This window comes from Salvia splendens, chromosome 1 (assembly GCF_004379255.2).
Source record: "Salvia splendens isolate huo1 chromosome 1, SspV2, whole genome shotgun sequence".
In the NCBI taxonomy this organism is placed as follows: domain Eukaryota; kingdom Viridiplantae; phylum Streptophyta; class Magnoliopsida; order Lamiales; family Lamiaceae; genus Salvia; species Salvia splendens.
Genome location: NC_056032.1, coordinates 628667 through 645116, shown reverse-complemented (window position 1 = coordinate 645116; position 16450 = coordinate 628667). Strand labels below are relative to the sequence as shown.

General features: G+C 41.0%; 1 protein-coding gene across 1 annotated transcript; it reads right to left on the bottom strand.

Moving 5' to 3' along the window:
* Window positions 1-1480: 1480 nt before the first annotated feature.
* On the bottom strand, window positions 1481-8214 carry LOC121806275 (CLP protease regulatory subunit CLPX3, mitochondrial-like). Its single transcript, XM_042206266.1, has 15 exons — window positions 7000-8214; window positions 6627-6688; window positions 6177-6265; window positions 5942-6021; window positions 5165-5215; window positions 4339-4413; window positions 4169-4246; window positions 3431-3487; window positions 3157-3227; window positions 2945-3044; window positions 2723-2827; window positions 2398-2460; window positions 2180-2302; window positions 1911-2069; window positions 1481-1834 (listed from the first exon to the last, which is right to left on the bottom strand). Exons 1-15 carry the CDS (start codon window positions 7852-7854, stop codon window positions 1760-1762), a joined length of 2043 nt encoding a protein of 680 aa, XP_042062200.1. The 5' UTR covers window positions 7855-8214; the 3' UTR covers window positions 1481-1759.
* Window positions 8215-16450: the final 8236 nt, after the last annotated feature.

The following is a 16450-nucleotide window of genomic DNA, read 5'->3' as shown; positions in this document are numbered from 1 at the left end:
CATCTATATTTAAGGGCAGTTAACTTTTTACTCAATAGAAGGCACACTAGCAATGTCATAAAACAGTTTTCTAGAATTTAACATGACATGAGTGATACTGATAATGCTACATTTGTTTGGGAGGCTATGGTTGAAGAAGGAAGAAAATGTGTGGTTCTCAAGAAAGAGCTGTACAGTAAGTAAGAAGAAGAAATAGAAAAACCCCTACAAAAGAAAAGAAAAAGTTTGTTAATTTATTAATGGCTTGGTAGCAGGTGTTGGAATTGGGATTTACAATAGTGGTGGCGCCCAATTCCCTAACCTAATCGATTAGCAATAGCAAGAACAAGCAACGCCCCAGTCTGCTTCCAGTTGAGTCGAGAGTCAAGACGAAGCCTACTTCCACGGCAGCTAAAAGTGACAATGGCAACCGAAACCCAGAAATTGGGGATTAAGATCGTCAAAAATCCTCCTGAATCCAAACTCTCCGAGCTCGGCGTTCGCTCTTGGCCCAAGTAAACTCCATCTCATCGATCCTCCTTATTTCTTTTCTCCATATTCCTCTTTGATTCATGCTTATAGAATGGGATGAGGAATCCTCACCTCTGTTTTTTTTCCTCTTTGGCTCATTATTAATCATGTTTCTTAGCTGTAATCTTTGAATCTGAATCATAGATAGGATTTTTGTCCACTCAATTTCAGAGCCCTATATCATAAAAGGAAACACTTGGATCTTATACTGGCTTATCTAATTTGAGTTAGTCTTGGTTTGTATAGCTTCTTGTGTAGATTTTATGACCATGTTTTGAGCTTCTAATGATCATTTTTCTTGAAAAAACTAGAAAACCAAACGAGGAGAAGTAGAAAACTGTTGTCCTATTGCTGCATTGGCCTTGTATCATTGAATTTCATCAGTTTTGTTTAATCTGAAATAGGTGGGGATGCCCGCCAAGCAACTTTCCATGGACGTACTCTGCAAAAGAAACGTGCTATCTTTTGAAGGGAAAGGTGAAAGTGTATCCCGATGGATCCAAGGAGGCGGTCGAGATTGGTGCCGGTGATTTGGTCGTCTTCCCCAAAGGCATGAGCTGCACCTGGGATGTCTCTGAAGCTGTTGACAAGCATTACCTCTTTGAATGACTGCTAACTGTTTTCTGGTGAATGCTGTTGAAACAACTCGTGTATATTTCTTCATTAATAAGACAAGCTTGATTCGATATTAAGCCACAAACCAATCCCACCAGTGTTGGTTTTGTTTTACAGTAATCTCCATTTATCACATTCATGAATGCTACAGGAAATCTCCAATTATTTGATAGTAAGTATGATTTTCTGAAATAATGTAACAATAATCTTTCTGAATTCTTGACAGTATTCTACTACTAAATCATAGCAAGAAAGTGAAAAAGAGTTGCCCTCATAAATCATTCAATGTGTTGCTGTAACTGTGCACTAATCTATGACAAACAACACAAAATATGACCATGAAGTCAAGAAGAGATGGTAAAATGAGCTATTTCTTTGATAAATAGATACAGAAGTGTAAAACACCATTTTTAGTGTACAACAAACTGCCTGTGTCGCATGGGAAGTATCTATGTTGGCCATCTAGGCTTATGCTACTATACTCTTATTTTCTATCCTCAGTCAACTCAGATATCCCTATCTATAATAAGAAAATGTCAACTAGAAATGGTGAATGAATCGACTGTTACAATATAATCAGGGCGGAAAAAACGAGAGGATAAACAAAATCCTTCTTACAAGCTAAGCTAGAAAGCTACATGCTCATTGCTCTCGATGAGACTTCCAAATCACCTTCCTGCAGCTCAAAGTCAGCTGCGGCTTTTCCTTGCTGGAGAAAACGTCGCACTCAAGCGTTAGAGAAACTAACTCTGGGGCATAATCTATTATGAGTATTTACATCATACCGTGCTTTCTTTGGTGCTGGCCTCTGCTTGGTATCTTTCCAGAGCACCATCACCACGAAGTAATTTCCCCCCACATCCAGGTACGTCTGTCAGGCCTATTGACTCTTCGTCAATCACAACAGCATCTACTCTATCTTCTCCGGTCTTGGCATCTGGAATCTAAAAGGAAGAACCAATGTATAAGGAATACAGGACAACAGAAGGAATCCATTGCTACATACCAATTTAATGAAGACGAAATTTTTTTCGATAGATAATAACCAGGTTACCTCATACATAGCATCCGTAAGGAGGCCTTCCAGTATGGCTCTTAATCCTCTAGCACCTGTATTTTTGGCCGTTGCTTTATTGGCGATCAGCTGTAATGCTTTCTTAGTGAAGTGTAACTTGACCTGAGATTTACGTATATTAAACATGTTATTTCATTCAATTCCAAATTTGACAGTGGACAAGAAGAGCTCAAGCTTCGGGGAAAATAAAGGCTTACATTGTTCATGTCAAATAACTTCTTGTACTGCTTGCCCAGAGCTTTTTTCGGCTCTGTCAAGACCTGCAAAAGCAATGAAGTAGTCAAAATGTCGGGATACATATTATACAAAGTACATGAGTTGTCTGTGCAGTGGTATTTTCAGGATAGCATTGCAAGTCCTATGGAAGAGAGCCCAAAACAATCTACCAGGTGCATCGGCTGCGACACGATGTAGCTACGTTGATGAAATATAGCTGTAACCTTCTTTTATCCGGACTTTGTCGCATGCATGGAATGAAGCAGAAGAAAAAACAAATAAGTAAAATGGAGCAATGAGAATTACCTGAACAAGTTGATCTTCTGTAAGGGCTGATAGACTAACCAAAATGGGGAAACGCCCAATAAATTCTGGAATTAGACCATATGCAATAAGATCACTACTTTCTACCTGAGAAAAGGTCACTTTTTCAGACTTCATATACATGTTAGAGGAAAGTATTATAATTCTCACTATCTCGAGCAAGCCAACAGTATATCTTCAATATCCCAATTTCAGCATTCTTACAGATTCGAGTAGGGATGAAGTCACGACAGCATCAATCACTCCACCTGCTCTCATGTTAGCACGCACTGGGGCTCCAAACCCAATTGATGAGTCCTGTCTTCTGCAGAATACAATTAAATATGTGGTTCAGATCATCATACAAACACAACTAGCAGCACAGCTTGCAAGTTCTTTTCTCCCATGACAGAGGAGCTAATGAAAAGGGTCATTACCTTTCAGAAATGGTTTTATCTAAATCGATAAATGCACCTCCACATATGAAAAGGATGTCTTTAGTGTCTATCTGGATTAAAATAAGATGCATAACTTGTTAGTCCAACAGAACAGATATTGAATGGTCAAAGCTGATTTTCAATGATCTGCTTGTATTTCCAGAATTCCATTATAGAGATGTGAGTGATAGGAGCTTCTTTTTTCTTCAAGATCAAGTATGGAAATTGACAAATAGGCATTTAGGAAAGACGTAAGACCGTTAGAACCACATACCTGAATGTTATCACCTCGAGGGTGCTTCCTTGCCCCTTTTTCTGGAACGTTGACTATCTGGCATCCAAAGTCAGATATAAGAATTCAAATACTCATTTGATGTAATGACATCAATTCCTTGAGAACAAGTGTTTCGTTAGTTTACAGATGATTTTGTCACACAACTACAAGAAAGATTATCCACTTTAAAGTTTAAAGTATGCATACATGGATTCTATATCTGATGATGCTCATAAGCTATAAAATAGTATGACTAGTAGACAAACGAATATTCATGCCACACTATTGACTTGGACCTATCAGAGTCATGATAGTGAAGAGTCATACTAGAAGATTATTAACATTGCAATAGAAGATAGCAGTGGAACTTTGTAAATTTGTAAAATTGAGATTTACAATCCATCTAACCCTTATGAAATAATTTTACTTATAGTGGCAGTTACAATACTTCATACATTTTGATTTATCAAAAAACTTGCTAATAATGCCCCCAAATTATTTTATTTTATTTCACTTTTGTAGAATTTAGTTTCTAGTATATTATTTGTATTTGTACATGAAGAAGTCAACTCCACAAGTGGAAGACATTCATGAGAAATCCAACTCAAGTTATATCCAAATAGTTTTAAAACATAAATAATTTCTCCCAGAAGCAATCATATGACCCATATGCTTAAAGTGAGTCATGTATAATCCCCAAAAGAATACAATGTCAGATATCACAGGATAATTACTTACAGTCCCTTCCAACATTTTCAGTAGTGCCTGCTGTACACCTTCACCGGAAACATCTCTGCTGATGTTCAAGCTCTCAGCCTTAAATATCACCAAAAGGATATAATTATATTGTAATTGGTATTACAGTTAGGAATAAGAAGCTCAAGGAAAAACACAAGAATGATTAAAACCTTTTTAGTTATCTTATCAACTTCATCTATGTAGACTATTCCCTGTTGGGCAGCTTGCACATTAAACTCAGCAGCCTTGAAACAAATGTTAAAAATGAAATAGTAAGCCTCAAACTCAATAATGCAAAGGAAATTTGGACATTCAAAAGTAAGGAGCAATCATAGGCAAAGGTGTAAAGAGGCAACAAAGACTTACTTTTTCATTCAAAATGCAGATATATCAACTCCTACACCCTCCCGACCAAGGGTGATAGAGATTAGAGACCAGTAATTTGTATTACTAACATCTAATAAAACAAAAGGATATTTTCTAATCTCAGCCAATCAACCACTAATGTTCATCCAACTTCTAATATAAATTAGAATGCTTGTGCTAGGCACTTCTATATATAACCCACACTTCACTGAGAAAATTATGCATTATAGGCAGACATGAATTAGTTTTCCACTTTTCCTTGTTTTTACTTACAAATAGAAAGTGAGTTAGGACATTTTAAAGTATAGAACTGAATCAATTTCTTTACAACTCAGTAGCATTACTAGCATATGCAAAAGTTTAGAGGGGAATAAATTGCTCTAGTTTATATCACTTTATGTATCCAGCCATGAAAATTTTAGCAGCCTCTGCTTTTCGTGAAAATTAAAGATGAACCCACATGGCGCATCTCTTAACCTTCATGTAACAGACAATAATAAAACATCTTTCTGCAGACCCCATGATATATCTCTAAACATGCATGCGCCATAGGTATCTAAGCCCTTTTAATGGATTGGATTAGAATAATCTCTATACAAGCAAGCATATAACAAAGAAATAGTAGGATACCATGAGCAATTTGTACAATATTGATTCGACGTCTTCACCAACATAACCAGCCTGCAATATGATATTACTTGGTTTTAGATCTGAGAGAGACAATGGCTTGGAAAAAATACTGAAAGCAAAAGAAAATAATCAAATATATGTTGTTAATAAATTTGCTATTCTCTATGTATGACACCCGACATTTGAAGACTTCAATTCAAATTTAGAGGGGCATTTTTAATGTGATACAGCAAATCAATGAAAAATCTTCGAAGCAAAATATCAAAAGCAGCACGAAGTGTTTCGATTCTTTATTAATGAACTTGGACTTCTTGAGCCAATCAATGGTTCCACTATCTCGTGTTTCTGAGATCTTAAAATAAACAAGTCATGTTCTATTTTCCCTCCTGCTACAACAGACGGTACATATGCTACTAGGAGTTGGACAGATTGTTCTGTTATGACTTGGTTTCCGAATGGCATGGAAGAATCAGTGAGAAAATATATTATGTTCTTTGAAACTGCCAAAGCCACATGGGATGACTACATTCTAATGACGAGAATGTCTCTGAAGTAGTGTAAACAACTATTTCAAGATAATTTATCACCAATTAATTGGTAACCCGCTGTCAATTGGTACTTTAACTTTTCAAGTTAACTTTCTTTTGTGATAAATGATAAGATTTACAATCCTTCATCAAACTCAATCCCCTGATCCACCATACTCTAATGCCACCTAAGTTTCTAACTATATGCAGCTGATATTATATATTCTAACATGTAAAATTGACCACCAACCTGTGTCAAAGTAGTTGCATCCGCAATGACAAAAGGTACATTGACAAAACGTGCAAGAGTTTTTGCAAGTAGAGTTTTCCCTGATTACCATAGAGAAAACAAGTCAGCAACTTACTTGAGACTTCTAAGGGAAAAAAACATAAACTATAGAGACACTCTGTAGTAAAAACATAAACCTGCATACTGAACCAAAGAATATTGTCAGGCATAAGCATTTCGCCCATAGTAATCATACCTGAGCCAGTTGGGCCCATCAATAACACATTGCTTTTTTCCAAGTCTACATTTTCGTCATCTTCTAATCTGGTCGGTTCAGCTTCCGACCTAGTACATGCCACACGATATGTAAAGTTTGTTAATTTACATCAATCTTCTTCTCTGCTAAGGACATATAAGTTGGAGTACTGTTAAATGATAACTGAGAAATCACAACATCGCTGAAGCAGCAATGAAGAAAACAGATTCTTGGTTGAGAGGGTGCATGGCTGATTTAAACAAACATAGAGGAATTAATTGTTCTGAAGGGTCAGGAAATACTGGGATTAATCAAGCCTGGAATCCAGTGATTAATCATTAACAAGAGCACTTTAAGCAGGCACGGCATAAGTTTCCTTCTAGAAGCATGAAGTTTATTTTTCCTATTCTCATACCACCAATAATAAAGAAGACGGCAATATCTACTAACCCCTTTGGTAAGGATGCATGAGAGATCCTTTTGTAGTGGTTGTACACAGCCACTGAAAGCACCTGCCAATATTAACATCAAGGCAGAACTAAAATCTCTTTAGATAAGATCAAACCGTGTGAAACGTAATTTATTGGAAAAGTTCTCCTGATATTAATAAAGCATGCAGATAAATTCACTGTATGAAAGTGGCCATATGGATCCCAAAACAAGATAATATCAGTGGATTCTAATTCTATTGAGCATACTACTTGACAGATTGGTGAAATGGGATTGATACTCTGTGGCTCATTTATACATATACATGAGGATGCACAGTGGTAGTATACAATCGAATGGAGTGGCAAGTAAAAGGAACGGAGAAAATGAGAACCTTTTTGGCATGTTCCTGGCCGATGACAAATTTATCCAGCCCCTTGCAAATCTCCTTTGGTGTTGGAAAGTTTTGGCCAAGATTAGACCCACCCCAGGTGGTCTTCTCTCCATTGTTAGCACCAGTTCGATGGCCTGATGCTCGAATGGCATTGACACCAGGGGCAAAGGGTGGGCCGGGTGGGGTATGCACGGCGATCCCATTTCCTGATTGGGACTGGGGCGGGGGTGGAGGCGGGGGGCAGTTTTCTGGTGGCTCACTACCATACGACCTCAAGGTCTCCCAAAAGGAAGGGCGAAAACGCTTGCCGTAGTCCTGACCATCAGTCAATTTCTTGTCGGAATTGGAGTTCTTGCTTTTGACCCTGCCAATCTCAATGAAACTTCCCTGAAGAGGAGACATCTTGTACGGCCTGAAGTAATAGGCCGTTTTGCAGTTGGGGCATAAATTTACAGCTTGGAAAGCATTCCCTTCACCACCACCACCACCATCTTTGTTATTCTTGCTACCAGCATCAGGTGCATCCGCATTTGAATCGGGTGCATCGGAATTGGGAGGAATTAGGTGGTGGGGGCGGTTGGTGAAAAGGAGATCCATTTGCTTCGAGCAGCGAGGGCAATTAGCCTCCGCCCTAATTCTCCTGGTAGAGGGGCGGTGCTCGTCGTCGTCACCGCCGCCCCCGCCCTGGTCCCACTTGTATCTTGCCTGCACTCCGATGAACGATTCCCTCCGCTTCACAGCGTGCAAGCAATTGACCAACCCACGCTTCCGCACCTGCGAATAAGAATGATCGCACCTCCACCTCCCTTTACCGACCACCTCTCTGAGTATTGTCCATCTCCAAACTCCCGGCATCTTTCTTGTATCTCCGATTAATCGATCAAGTTCGCGTCTTTTGAGTAAAAATAGACAGTATTTATTTGAGAGTGCATGACGGAATGTGTATTATCCAATGGAATCTAATCTAATCCAAACGAGGAAATGAACGAATACCACGGCGCAACATCAAAGTGGGAGCGCATTTGTAGGATTAATCGAGCCCAGAATAGAATAAGATCAACTCCAACACTCACTCCAAGTCCAACAGATGGAATTTCATGTCGCCGATCTGAATTTGGAGAAAGAGAATTGGAAGATGATGATCCCCTTTCACTAAAATTGGAAACGTCAGTTGCTTCTTCCCGATAATCTCCTTGTTTTAATTAGAGGTTAATTGTGATAATTTAGAGGCTAAACCGCTAATTGTTAAAGAGAAAGCACTAATTTTATTTTACTTATTTTTTTTATTTGGATCCAATAAAATTTAAAAATGACTAAAGGCTTAATTGAACTATGAATACTCGAGGCCAAAGCGTTAGATTGAAGAACATATATTAATTGATTTTCCTTTTGAGTAACGGTTGAATTTGATCAAAATTATTAGTGAAATAGAAAAAAAAATTCAACGGAAATTAATTGTGACACTAAATAGCTCAATACTCTTTAATTAGTGGGAATTCATTGTTAAATGAATGAAATAGCAATATGTGAAATAGACAAATATTTATACCATACAAATGTGTATTTATATTTTGCAAAACATTCTAAACTACTACTCCATATATACATATTTATAAGCAAATAAGGACAATGTTGAGAAAATACGCCAACCACAATATTTGATATAAACCACCATGATATGATGTGGACTGTGGAGTCTATGCAATCCATGTCAACAAAATGCCACTTACAACTAATCCTAAAATTATTGGTAACATATAAATTAGGCATAGATTAGAAGATCTAATATTGAATCAAATGAATCGACATGTGAAGAACATGTAAGCAATCCATGAAACTACGAAGTCTATATTTTCTTCTTCTTGTTTGCTTAATGCGCATCTAGATTTATAGAATTGACTTATTTGAATTCTGAAATTGATGATTTCAACAATATTCTAAACTCGATCTTTGGTGTTATAAGAGCATCCGCAGCGGTGGCGGTCGTCGCCACCGCCGTCCGTGCCAGCGGCAAGGAGAAGGGTCGCCGCCGCTGCGCTCGCGCCGCTGGCACGGCGCTGCTCGATGTATCGAGCACGTCCGTGCCAGCGGACGCACACGTGGCGGCACGGGATTGGGCAACGGCGTAGCCGTTGCATTCAAATTTTTTTTAAAAAAAATCGGTATTTAATTATAAATAATGCTAAAAAATTAAAAAAATATTTTCCAAATCCCAAAAATATGGCCGTTTTTTCCCCGTTTTTTCTGAATTTTTTTGTTTTTTTTTTTATTTTTTTTTCCCAAAATCATCTATAAATACACACATTCATCACTCATTTATCACATCAATTCATCTCTCATCCATCTCTCATTCATAATTCTTATACAAACTATCAACACATTCAACCTTCACTCAAAACATCAAATGGATTTCACTCATCTCATGGCGGAAGCGGAGCGCGAAGAACAAGAATACTACGAACAACATCGTGCCGCTTACGAAGCATATGTCGCGGCGAATACCCCCGCTCATCCTCCTCAACGCACTAGATCAAATCGCCGCTACATCCATCGTGACCGGGAGGGAGCCCACGAAAGGCTCGTTGCCGACTACTTTGCCGACCATCCGCGGTTTCCGGCAGATTACTTCAGGCGCCGTTTTCGCATGTCAAAGCGCTTGTTCATGCGAATTGTCAATACATTGTCCGCACGTGTTGAATACTTTCAAACAGGTGTAGATGCAGCCGGCCGGCAAAGTATCACGGCGTTGCAGAAGTGTACGTGTGCCATCCGACAACTCGCTACTGGGCAAACGGCCGACATCTTCGACGAGTATTTGCATATCGGTGAGTCCACTGGAATCCTTTGTTTAAAGAATTTTTGCGATGGCGTTCGTTCTGCTTTTGGGGATGAATTCCTTCGGGCACCCCGATGATTGCCAACGGTTGCTTCGTCTTCACGAATCAGTCCATGGCTTTCCCGGAATGCTTGGCAGCATTGACTGCATGCATTGGAGGTGGAAGAATTGTCCGACTGCTTGGAGGGGGCAACACTTAAGCGGTCACAAAGGCGGCGGCCCAACACTTATCCTTGAGGCGGTCGCCGACTATCGCCTATGGATTTGGCATGCATATTTTGGCGTTGCCGGATCCAACAACGACTTGAACGTGCTCTATTCTTCACCACTCTTCAATGATGTGATAAATGGTGTAGCACCGGCGATCGACTTCACCATCAACGGAAATACATACTGAATGGGTTACTATCTCGCCAATGGTATCTACCCAAGGTGGTCGACGTTCGTGAAGACGCTCCACAACCCGCACGACCCGAGATGGGTTCTTTTTGCGCAGCGTCAAGAGTCAGAGCGGAAGGACGTCGAAAGAGCCTTCGGGGTCCTTCAAGCTCGATTCAACATTGTGAAGGCCCCGGCTCGGCTGTGGTACGTGAATAATATCGCCGACATCATGTTCACGTGTATTATATTACACAACATGATTATAGCCGACGAAGGGCCGAGGGCGGCTAACTTCTACGACGAGGACGAAGCCGGAAGCTCAACAGCGAGGTCTCCCCCACGCCGAGGCGAGCATACGACGGTTGGCCAGAGGATCGAGACAAGACACACAATGCGCGATACTCGAATCCACAATCAACTACAAGAAGACCTAATCAACCACATGTGGACGAAATTCGGCAACGAGTAGTGGTTTTTTAAATTTTTAGGATTTTAATTATGTAATGTTTAATTTTATTTATCATTTGTAATATTTATTGTGGTTTTTAAATGAATTTTAATATTATGGAAATGTTATTGTTTAATTGAATTTTAAATTAATTGTGTTCGTCCTTGCGGAAGAGCACAGTTGTGGGTGTTGTGCTCTTGCCAGAGAGCAGGCATGAATAGTACCGCCCGGGCCCACAACCGTGCCGCTGGCAAGAGCACGGTTGTGGATGCTCTAAGTGTTTTCTCATCAAACATTCCCTTCAATGGTGGAGGAGAGGTCGGGTTAGATCGAGGCAGGCTTAGAGCATATTTGGGTCGTAATATTAGAGTCACTGATTTTGCTACTATTAGAGCATCCACAATAGGAATAGCCCAGCAATAGCTTAGCCATAGCCTAACCACAAACTCCTCCTGCCACATCATTAGCCCTAAAAATCCTCATGTCACATCATCAAGACAATCAAATAGTCCAGTCATAGCCTAGCCATAGCCTAACCACATCACTCAAAATTATATAAAACAAATAATTAACAATCACACAACATACGGAATTAAATTTACGACACATATACGGAAAAATTTAATAATACTATTAAAATTTTAAAAAGTACATTAATTAAAAAGTACATTAATTAAAAAAGTACATTAATTAAAAAAATCACTCCTCGTCTCCGTCGCCTCCGTCGTCGTTGACGCCACTGTCGTCGCCGCCTCCCCCACCGCCGCCACCGTCGTCGCCGCCTCCACTCAAATCGTATGCTCACGAGCAATGCGTGAAGAAAACTCTTCTCCACGGGGTCCGTCGCCGCCCTCCATTCGGCTAACGTCTTGACCATCTGAGCGCGCGTTTGTTGACGCGCGAAGTATTTGAGATCCTCTGTGGACTGGCCAAAGGGGGATGCCGACTGGAGCTCCTGGGAACCCCCGGCGACCCCCCTCGCCTCCCGTTGCGCCCTCTTTTGCCCAGCCGGGCGAGGTCGGCGAGCGAACGAACGAGGGGTGGGGATCACCTGGGCCGTCTCGGGGAGGTCGTGGGAACCACCGCTGCTGCCGCTGAAATCATCGTTGTAGTTCAGTCGTTGCTTCTTCGGCCAGCCAGCGTCGACACCTACACGAAACTTCTCGGATTCGTTCAGCACCACAAAGCAGTTCTAGTAGGTGAACTTCTTATACAACCCGGGCTAGGGGAAGGCTTTCTCCGCTATCCTCCTGCAGTCATCCTCCGTTTGGCCACTGCTCTGCATGCGGAGGGCGTTGGTGTACCAGCCCGAAAATCGGGAGACCGCAGCCCTGATTCGGTCCCACGCCTTCCGGCAATCCTCCCCGGTGCGTGGCCTCCCCTCAGGGCAAAATGCCTTGTAGGCTGCTGCTATTTTAGCCCACAAGTTGACGATCCTCTGATTGTTCGAAGTGAGGGGATCATCGCAAACACTCACCCACGCCTTGGACAGCGCGACGTTCTCCGCATCCGTCCACCTTCTCCGTACCGAGCAGTCGTCCTCACCCGGCTGCGACGACTCGCCGACCCTCTTCCCCTTGCCCTTCTTCTTTGGGGCGCTACGACCCCGCACTGCTCACCCCGTTTGAACGGAAGTATCCTGAACTCCGAGAATATCAAACCCCAACTCATCTAAGGAAAAAGTATCAAATTGTGTGAACTGCGCCTCCGTTGGGGTCGATGTGTGCGAAGAAGCAGTCGAAAAATCAAAACTGGGGCGATAGACGTTTTCCTCCCCCGGCGTCCTCTGCGTCGCCGGTACCCCCCTGTCGGGGGCTGCATCGCCGTCCCCCCCGGCATCATCTGCATCCCGGGCACCCACCCCGGGATCATCTGCATACCGGATTGCATCCCCGGTACCCTCTGCCACGCCGGCATACTCCCCCCAGCTCCCATCCTGGGCTTATTCCCCCCGGCTGCCATCCCGGGCATCATCCCCTACCATAGGTACATGTTATAGTAACCTGGCATCGGACCCCATCCACCTCCCACAGGTACCGGGGGAGTTTGAGACCCGCTCGTCACTGGAGTACCTTTGCTGTTGTTCTCCATTTTACGTTGTTGCTCTTGTACAGAATTAAGATAGAGAGAAAACTCGTTAAAATAAGTTGTGCGAATGGAAATGACGTGCAAAGCGCGTATATATAGTGTTTCGAAAAAAAAAAAATCCGCTGGGCGATGCGCTGCGCGATCCGGACCCTGCAATGGCGCCCAGCGGATCGCCCAGCGCATCACCGAGCGCCCGTATATCGCCTAGCGCTAGGCGATTTTTTTTCAGAAAATCGCTAGGCGGTTGCAATGGTTCACCGAGCGCACCGCCTAGCGCCGGGGCTCGGCTAGGCGGTGCGCTAGGCGCCATTGTGGATGCTCTTATAAAACGGATTGAGGAGAGAGAGATAAGAGAAATGGCGATGGGGTGGAGTCGAAGTGGCGATTTGGATGACACTTTAATATTTTAGTTATATATTTAAGGCCCCACTGTACTTTTTTACTCCAACCCTTAACTAAGGGACAGAACCTGCAACCTTCCGTCTCTTAACCGTCCCTTAACCGTTCTTTAAATTACTATTCATTCAATTTCATTTTTTTATTTCCAACCAAATCAATTAAAAAAAACACACTTCATTAAAAATAAAATAAAATTAAAACATAAAATAAAAATAAAACTTAAAATTCAAAAAAAATAAAAAAAGACATAATTAAAATCCTAAAAAATTAAAATGACATAATTTAAAATACAATTTAATAGAAAATAAAAAAACTACTCCGCTGGCGAATCATTCCCCGAAGGCGGTGGAGGTGCACTAAAGCCGTGAGGAGGCGGAATGCCAAGTTGTGCTGCCATAAACATCGACATATTTGAATGGTTTGCCGGTGCCGTCGAAGTAGACCCGCAAAGCCGACCTCAGAATGTCGGCTCCCGTGGCTCCGCTTTGGTAATGAGCCGCTTCATTTTTGTGGATGGCGCAGAATCGTTTGACCTCTCTGTCGACTCCGTTAAAGCGAGCGCGGAGCATCTTATATGTGCGGCGGCGGGACCCCTTCGGCTTAATCTGGTGGTAGGCCTCGGTGACCTTTTCCCAAAAGCACTTTCGGGATTGTTGATTCTCGGCGATGGGATCGTACGAGACGCTGATCCAGGCGTTGTACACCGCCAGCGTTTCTTTGGGGCCGTACGGATGCCGGCCTAGATCCTCCGCCTCCTTCTCCTCCTCCTCGTCCGCCTCCGCCTCCGCCCTGGAGCTTCCACTGCCTCGGCCTCCTCCCCCGCCTCGGCCTTCTTCCGGAGTGAGTTCAACGTAATAATACTCCTGAATCTGGGATAATCCCTGCGAATACCCCGGGGCAGAGAGACGGGCGTATGCATCCACGTCAAAATTGGGTGGTTGGTACCCCCGACGTCGACGAACCCTGGGTGCCCGACGTCGACGAACCGGAACCACCCAATGTGTTGTACATGCTTCCCCAGTCGCCGAGCGCGTTGAGATCCCACCCGCCGGAGCTTCCATCGCCGGAGTTTCCATCGCCGGACATTTTTTGATGAGATGTTAGATAAAAATTGGAGAGGAAATGGAGATGATTTGGGAAGAATAGATGTGTAGTTGTGTGTGAAATGAGGACGAATTAGGCGTACAGAGTAAAAAAAATGGAAAACGGTTATAAACGGTAATATTACCGTTTTCCAATTTTTATTTTTTTTATTTTAATTCGAATTTTAAAAAAAATGATTTATTGCATCAGCGTGACGATGCCCACTCGCGGACCGGCAAGTGGGCGTCACACATGGCGCCGGAGCGCGCCACATCGCCTCAACGCGGAACGGGCTGGGCACGAGACTGGGCGCCGCAACGCGTCACGCCGTCGTCTCATCCCTTCGTGACGGAACACGGACCACCCGTGTGACCCGTTGCGGGTGGCCTTAGGCCATGGAGACAGAAGTGTTCCGTGCACAAAAGGAGTTGTGCCACTTTGTAATCTTCGTCGAAACCAATTGCAACCTCACGCTCGCTTATTTCGCACGGGTAGGGGTTGGAATAGGAAGAGGTTGTTATCGGTGGGAGAATCTTGAGTTGGTCTAGACATAGGTTGCATATGGCTATGGGCTTACGCAGTTGCGTGTTGTAGATGCAAGCTAGGCCCATGACCGGCCCATATAACCTAACTTGTCCTTGATGATGATCAAGGTAGGAACTAAACTCGTAGCCCATCGATTGGCCCGATTTATAAGACCATAACGGCTTCGTGTTGTGTAGCAATCGAAGTTTACCTTTGTCAAAATAAAACTCTAAACGTACCATGTCATCTAATACGTTGTTGCTGTTGTTGTTGTGAATGTGCAGTTCTCGAAAAGATGGAGAATCGATGACGTAGCACCAGAATTTGCAAACAGCTCTAAATCTCAAGAGAGACTCCACCAGCAGATGCAAGAGAATTTATGTACACACATCATCGTTCAGATGTTGCTATGTGTTTGATGGAATATAATGGTAGAGACGTAGGCCATGTTTGGTTGCCAGGATTCTGTTTGGGAAAGTAATATGATTCATTAAATTTTAAATTCATGTGTTTGTTTCCGTTTTTAATCAAACTGGGAAAGTAATCAAAATCCTGAAATAAGGAAAGTTAGTATAACTTTCCAGGATTTTGAATCCTAACTTTTCTTAGGTATTCTTTTTCCCAGTTTTAGGATTCTTACATATTTAATGCAATGTAGTACAATTTTTTATTATTATTAATATCAACATCATCATCATCATCATCATCATCATCATCATCATCATCATCATCATCATCATCATCATCATCATCATCATCGTTATTATTTATTACAATGTTTTAAAAATAAAAATAAGTTAAAAGTATAAACCATACTTAATTTCATGATAACAAATAACTATAATATAAATTATCATAATTATAACTATATTATTAATATTTATTTTTATTTTTATTATCATAATAATAATAATTTATTAAATAATTAAATATAATTATAATTATATAATAATATAATAATTAGTAATTTATAAATTAGTAATTAACAATAAAATTTAGTGAAATTTTAAATTATAAAATTTATTCAATTAAAAATTTAGTAAATATAATGATAATAATAATAATAATAATAATAATAATAATCTTATTTATTATTATATTATTATATTATGATGTATAATCCATATTTAAACTATTCATCGTAATAATAAATAAAATACTATAATTATTATCATTTGTAATTAATAATTTATTAAATAATATGTATTATTCTTTTTTATAAATAAAAAATGATAAGTATATTTTTAGTTTAGTGTTTAAATCAAATATATACTTTCAAATCTTGATATTTTCCAAATACGGGAAAGTAACAGGAATCATTTTCTTTGCCAACTTTACTTTCCCGCCAACCAAACATGGTCGTAGAGTTTTCAGAGAAAAGAATGGAACGTAGAGATGCATATAAATAGAGCTTTATTATTTATTAGGGTAAATTGCTTCAAAAGTCGTCAACTTTGCAAATAGTTTGGTATTTCCCGTAAACTTTAAAAGTTGTATGAAAAGTCATGAACTTTACCTTCGGTTGCCGATTTCCCGAGTCGGGTTTTCCGGCCAAACTTTGCTGACTTGGCGCGCTGATAGTTTTTTTTTAAAAAATTTACCTTCTTGCTGACGTGGCGCGATGACTGTGCATTCCATTAATAATTTTTTTTTATTTTCCTCCCAAGCTAAAATTAAATCATATTTTAAAA